Source organism: Lepus europaeus, chromosome 12 (assembly GCF_033115175.1).
Source record: "Lepus europaeus isolate LE1 chromosome 12, mLepTim1.pri, whole genome shotgun sequence".
NCBI lineage: Eukaryota > Metazoa > Chordata > Mammalia > Lagomorpha > Leporidae > Lepus > Lepus europaeus.
In genome coordinates, this window is record NC_084838.1 from 83467075 (window position 1) to 83474440 (window position 7366).

The 7366-nt window shown below is 44.3% G+C and overlaps 1 protein-coding gene across 1 annotated transcript in view; it reads left to right on the plus strand.

Moving 5' to 3' along the window:
• The window catches only part of PCSK5 (proprotein convertase subtilisin/kexin type 5), a 434133-nt gene extending 428268 nt beyond the window's left edge, over positions 1–5865 (plus strand). Inside the window, exons 36-38 of the mRNA XM_062208432.1 lie at positions 617–717; positions 1788–1974; positions 5459–5865. Of these exons, the coding sequence (XP_062064416.1) occupies positions 617–717; positions 1788–1974; positions 5459–5865 (695 nt within the window). The remainder of the gene's footprint in view (positions 1–616; positions 718–1787; positions 1975–5458) is intronic.
• Positions 5866–7366: the final 1501 nt, after the last annotated feature.

Here is a 7366-nt window from a genome sequence, read left to right on the forward strand (position 1 = left end):
GAAATGACAAAAAATTAAAAGGCAAGAAGTTAAACATAAGAAATAATAAATAAATAGGATGTCAATTTCTGAGAAGAGAGTTTATAGATTTCAAGAGAATTTCAAAGGTGGCATATAACCAGCATCACACCCAAAATTAAGAGCTGCTGGAGAAAATATTCTGTTACATCATTTTAGCCCTAACATTGTAAGTTCTAAGTCTAGTGTTGTTTGTCAATTACAGATCACACTCTATTCACCCACTGAGTACTGGGACCCTCCACACCAGCGGTATCACCCTCTACATTAGTTAAACAATAGCATAAGGACAAACCAAGGTTTTAGAAACTTTCTACATAATTGTACAGTCTCTGAAAATCTTTTCTCTGTTTTGAAATACCTGTCATCTCCAATCCTTAACTTCCAGATTGAAAGTCTACATAGACTGAGCTAATTGCATAATTTTTAAGTCTTCACTCTGTTGTGTAGATTTCCTCCCCACATCCTCCATCAATTTACCTTTCTGCTTCAATTTACTTGACATATTCCTTGCTCCTAAGTGTTCTGGAATCAAGACAGAGGTTGAACTTTCTAAAGTCAATCTCATAACTTAGATTCCTTTTTTTCTTTCTTTCAGGAAAAGGAGCATCAAGTTGCTTATCCTGTGTGTGGAATTACCATCTCATGGGAGGAATCTGCAATTCAGACTGTCTTGTTGGGGAATACAGAGTGGGAGAGGTATTGGGAGCTGGCAGTGGTGTACCTTCCTCCTCCCTAGAGACAAAAATGGGCTCAGTTCCTGCATATCATTAGGGCAGTCAAAAAGTCCTACAATTCCTACATTACTGTCATTAAAGTTGGATATTTAGAGACATAATGCATATTTTATAGATATTTACATGTCTAGATATTTATATAGACCTTTAAAATAAATTAAATATACTTTATATGTCATACATTGTATTCCTTCTTCTTCTGTGACTTTCAAAGTTACAGAAGTAAAATACGAAGGTATCTTTCCTAACTCGTGCTTCCAGCACCATGCAAGAGGGAAGACACTTTGTTCCTTCTTTTTACAAAGACATTTATCTGCGTTAACTGCACAGTCTCAATTTAAATCCTTCTAGGGTAGGTAGGGCCACAAGAACCAAAGAATCACAGAAGCCAAGCAGGTAAATAGCATAATAAGCGGAGGATACTGGGTCAAACATCACAATACAGACTTGATTGAAAGTGGAAGTTTACGGGTCACCTGTGTGTCAGTGATGTAACAGCAAGTGCTGGGGTTGTGTCAACTAGGGGAGTACAGAAAGGGCGATATTGCCACTCAGCTCTCGCTGTGACACTGCCATGTGGGAGGGATGAATCTGGTGTTGACAAGGCTTCCTGTTTGTAAAGAGAAATTAAGAACTGACTAACGTGTGAAATATCCCACTTTTGAAGTGTGGAGAATGAAAGCAAAATGTTTTAAACCGTGTAGGACAACACAGTGTGGACTAGACAAAACCAGTACTCGACCTGAGCTGTCCTTCAGTCCAGGAGCTACTGGGTTTGCAATTCAAGCTGTTTAGATGTCAGCCCTTTCACTATTGTTACTTGCAGGTCTGAGTCAAGGCCCAGCGATAGTTTCACCCAGTTGCACAGTTGGTTCTGTCTTTCAATCAGCACAATTCAAAATGACCCAGAATGCATCATCCCTCTGCTGTCCCCCACACACCTCCCTCCTGGGGTGACAAGATGGATCTGAGATCTCCAATGCCATGTTAATCCTGGTTACTCAAAAGGAACTTCCCAACTGTTCTCGACAGGGAGAGAAATTTACCTGTGCAAAGTGTCACGAGAGCTGCATGGAATGCAAGGGACCTGGCGTCAAGAACTGCACCACGTGCCCTGCCAACCTGCTTCTGAACATGGACGACAACCGCTGCCTCCGGTGCTGTAACGCCTCCGATCCCGCTGACGCCCATGAGTGCTGTGACTGCGAGGACACCACTGGTGAGGGCAGAGGAGAGCAGACTGCCCAGGAGGGCACGTCCTCAAGAAGCTGCTAGGAACAGTGGGAGAGGGCGGTGGAAAATGTAGGAAAATCAGTAAGACTGCCTTGTTATTGAGAGCCTGCTCTGTACCTACTGTACTTGAGACTTGAGGTCCATGACCTCACTTCGCAAGTAGATATCAACCCCATTTTACAGATGGGGAGATTGAGGCTCAAAGGGTTGGGTTAGGATGCTTAACACCACAGCAATATTAAGAGGCTCATTTGGTAGTAAATATGGGTCTTTTGGACTGAAAAACCCAAATAATTATTTCCACTGCTATGCTGCTTCCAAGATTAGAACCCAAGTAGGTCTAGAATTAATGTTCATAAATTTACTTTGTTCCTTTAAAAATGCTTTGTTTCTGGATAAGAAAGACTGTCAAGGAAACAGGAGCCAATATTATTTGATTCTGTTGAAGAATCGTTCTATGGAAGTCAGCTCAAATCTAGGCCTCCCATTAGAGACTTACGGCATGTTAGAAATGAACTTCCATTGAAAGCTTAGAACAAATTAATTCCCAGCCCCACAACTGTCTTCCACTTCCAACTTCATCCATGCAGACACTTGGTTCTCATTGGCCACAGACTTAGAAAGATCCTGAATGAAGCAATCCCTTCTAAAAAGAAAAGAAAACATATATTCTTTTATTATATAACTAAGAGTGAATTTTTTAAAGATTTATTTATTTATTTATTTGAAAGGCAGAGTTACAGAGAGACAGAGGCAGAGAGAGAGTCTTCCATCCACTAGTTCCCTCCCCAGATGGCCGCAATGGCTGGAGCTGCGCTGATCCAAAGCCAGGAGCCAGGAGCTTATTCAGGGTCTCCCACGTGGGTGCAGGGGCCCAAGGACTTGGGCCATCTTCTTCTGCTTTCCCAGGCCATAGCAGAGAGCTGGATTGGAAGTGGAGCAGCCAGGTCTCGAACAGGTGCCCATAAGGGATGCCGGCACTACAGGCGGCAACTTTACCTGCTACACCACAGTGCCGGCCCCAAAAACATATATTCTTAAAATACATTCTTATAGTCCAGAAGTAGATACTTCCCTTATAGTCCAGATATATCACTAGCTAGCAAGATGAGATATAATATTTATGGGAGTCTGTCCATTTTTTAAGGAAACGAAATCCCAGACCCGTAAGTTCTACTAGCCATTTTTATTGTAACTTTCTGAAAACTAATCCTTTCTTTGAGCTTTCCCACCCCCTGAGCAGCTGATTTCCCCAGCCCCTCACACACATCCACCTTCAGGGTCTAATAATAATCAGTCTCTTTAAAGGAAACCAGAAGTATGCGCATATTGGGTGCAGAGTTTCTGAAAGCTTGTTCCAACTAAGGACTAGATAGCCTGCTTTCTTGGTCCCTTTGTGGCTCTTTACCCTGAACCTACATGGGAGACCTAGAAGAAGCTTCTGGCTTCTGGCTTCAGCCTGGCCCTGCCCCAGCCATTGGGATCATTTGGGGAGTGAACCAGCAGGTGGAAGATCTCCCTCCCCTCCCCTCCCCTCTCTCTCTCTCTCTCTCTCTCTCTCTCTCTCTCTCTCTCTCTAAGTCTGCCTTTCAAATAAATAAAATGAATCATTTAAAAAAAAAAAAAAAGATTGTAGGGGCTGGCATGTGAGTGCTAGTTGGACTGCTCTGTTTTTGATCTACCTCCTTGCTAGTGTGCCTAGAAAAACAGTAGAAGATTACCCAAGTCCTTAGGCCACTGCCACCTATGTAGGACACCTGGATGGAGCTCCTGGCTCCTGGCTTCATCCTGGTGCAGTCCTGGCTGTTGTGTGTCACTCTGCCTTTCAAATAAATAAAATAAATAAATATTTTTTTAAAATACCAGGACTGGCATCGTGGCACAGTGGGTTAAGGCACCATCTGTAATGCCAACATCCCATATGAATACCAGTTCAAATCCCGTTCAATTAGCTTGTTGCTAATGCCCCTGGGAAGGCAACGGAAGCTGGCCCAAGTCCTTGGGCCCCTGCCAGTCATGTGAGAGAGCCAGAGAGAGTTCCTGCTCCTGGCTTTGGCATGACCCAGCTCTGGCACTTGAGGCCAGACAAATAAATTTTTTAAATAAATAAACAGATTGCAGAGCCTGACACGGACTGTACAGACCTAAGATGGAGACCCGAGAGACAAGATTGCATAGGGGACCCTGGTGACTGAAACAACCTGGAAAGGTCCAGCAATGGTCCTCCTGCTTCAGGCAGTAATTATCTCACAGCACCACAAGTAATTGCTATCTATCCCTCCTGTGCATTACTGTTTCCTCCAAGGAAAAATTCTGTGCTGATATTGCTAATGATGAGTGCAATCATGATGGCAAAAATAGGGGGAAAAATTTAGGTATATCACTCAAATCATACAACCTAAATAATGAGTGAAAAGTAAGAAAAATGAGCTTATCACCAAAGTTGTAGTCCTTCTGCGGCACTGTTTTGGTTATTACATGTTCTCTATAAGGCATCAGAACAGAAGCTGATGAATGAGAGGAAACCAGGCTCTTCAGTTCAGAAACCTTGATTAATATTGAAATCCCCTATCAATCAACGAATCAATCTGGATTCGAAGACAGTGCTTCTATTCCTGCCAGACTAGGGCCACTAAACTCCAAGAAGCCAAAACACGGTTGTCAGGGCATCTTGACATCTTGTCTCTAGACTCCTGCATCAAGTTATGATTCCTGGGTTTGAATTTTTTTTTTTTTTTTCTGGATTCAAATTCTGGCTGCTCCACACACAAGGTCTGATCTCCGACAATGTGACAATTCACTTCCTCTTCCTGGACCTCAGTTTGACTGTTAAACAACAATTTGGATTAAGTTATTTCTAAAGCCCCACATGGCTGAAAGAGGCAGTAGTCTCACAAACTACCTGCTCTTGCCGTTGAATGATGGAATGGTTGTGTTGGACCAAGCTTAAGCGTAGCTGAGGAGAGGACTTGGTCTTATAAAACATCAGAGTTGGCATAATAAACAAAGCATTTAGCAATAACAAAACACAACCCAAGATAATGCTGGGCTACGTGGATGGATTCCCTTTGGGCTCACCCAGACCTTTCTGGAAGGGCTAGCTGGTTTCATCATACAGACTGGGGCTCTTATGGAGTACGGTCATGCCCCACATAAGGATGTTTCAGTCAATGATGGTGACCCCTGAAGATTCTATCACCTTAGCAACATCCCAACTCTCTTAGCCTGTGGAAGTAGAGCCTGTGCTATTCTCACAATGACAAAATAGCCCAACACTTAATGCTGTTAAATGGTGTGGGTCTGTAGTGCAATTTGATGAGTGGTGTGCTAAGAAAAATCAGAGACAGGGAAGCAAATATTTCAGATTTTAAATAAAGTGAAATTCTTGCCCTCAGAAACTAATTTCCCCCGAATCATTTCTTTCCCACCATTTTCCTCCCCCATCTCCCCTGGGGGTTGTCTTCCAACAGATGAGTGCATCCTTCGAAGACGTGAGGTGGGACCTGCGGCTGAGAGTTCCAAGCCGGCCCTGTTTATCAGCTCCTCCGTCATGCTGCTGCTGCTGCTTGGGACGACCGCGGTCATCTGGAAGAAATCTCGGGGCCGGGGCCGGCCAGCAGAAAAGGCTGGCTATGAGAAGCTGGCGGAGCCTACCCGGTCTCACTCGTCCCGGACGAGCAGCTACCTAGAGAGCACTAGCTTTGAAGAGGATCAGGTGATCGAGTACAGGGACCGGGACTATGATGAGGACGATGATGATGACATCGTCTACATGGGCCAAGACGGCACCGTCTACCGGAAATTTAAGTATGGGCTGCTGGAAGACGACGATGACGATCAGCTGGAATACGACGATGAGAGTTACTCCTTCCGGTAAACAGAAGACCCCGCCATGCCCCGGCCCCGCTCCCGCCCATCCCCCTCCCAGGAATGCCTATGAACACCACTGATTCTGCTTCTACCCACACACCAGGCTGATGTGCAAGTGTCTGTATTTGTCTTTTGAATCTTGAGTCCGACTGGAATATCTAAGAATACTGAAATAATTTTGTTCTTTTGTGTGGCTAGATTCAATGCACAGCTCCTATTCCAGCATACTTTCAGAGCGAGGATAAAATGCAAAGGCATTTTCAGCAGAACAGCATGTCAAAGCACAAGATGCAGGAAGTGAAAACAAGTGACATTTGTGCGCACTCCCTGATGTGATTAGAACAAAGCAGTGGACTCCAGGAATTCTGTTTCCAAGCTGCATTGTGGCGATTTCTTTATCTGCTGAGATTCCTTTATCTCATTTGGGAGGATGAGAAAGTAGAAAGAGTGCTGGTTTAGTGAGGAGTTTCTCTCTCTTTTTACACTGTCTTCAGGCAAGATTTGTTTTGTTTTTGTTTTTTTAACTTTTTTTATTTTTTAATTTTGTTTTGACAGGCAGAGTGGACAGTGAGACAGAGAGACAGAGAGAAAGGTCTTCCTTTGCCGTTGGTTCACCCTCCAATGGCCGCCGCGGCTGGCGCAACGCACTGATCTGATGGCAGGAGCCAGGTGCTTCTCCTGGTCTCCCATGCGGGTGCAGGGCCCAAGCACTTGAGCCATCCTCCACTGCACTCCCGGGCCACAGCAGAGAGCTGGCCTGGAAGAGGGGCAACCGGGACAGGATCAGTGCCCCGACCGGGACTAGAACCCAGTGTGCCAGTGACACAGGTGGAGGATTAGCCTAGTGAGCCACAGCACCGGCCCCTATGATTTTTAATAGGAAGCATCTTCAGGATTCAGGTTTCAGGACTGAGGCCACCTACTCACCACACATTTCATGATCCAGAGTTTCTTTTTCCAATCTAAAGCTACTTCCCAATATAATAATTAAAAATAAGATAATACTTTGCATACATGGGAGATTACAAAGTGCATCATGTTACATAACTTGACACCAGACTCCAGCAAAACTTGGGGTTAGGGTTTTAGGGTCTTTATTTTGTCACTGTGAGTTTAGATTTGCTGCTTTTGAGAGTTCAAGGTTTACTTTCTGCCCATCCCCCAGTAAAGAAAAATCTCAGTGTGGCATTGTTAACCTAACAAAATTAGGTAAAATGACAAAAAAAAAAAAAAAAAAAAAAAAAAAAACCACTTTATCCACTCTAGTAAATAGGAAAACAAAAACAGGACATGGCAACCACATCAGAGGAGTGTCTATCAACAACGCTTCCCAGAACTGTGGCTCTCCGTGGAAAAGCTGAACCAGAGTCTTGCACACAAAAGTCCTGATGTCCTGCTCCCAAGCTGCCATCCAGCTGCCCACCAGCTCTCCAGCGTTCGTCAGAACATGAGTTTGTGGCTACACTGCCTGGGCTTCCCTTCACTCTCCTGTCAGGTGTGCTCTTAGA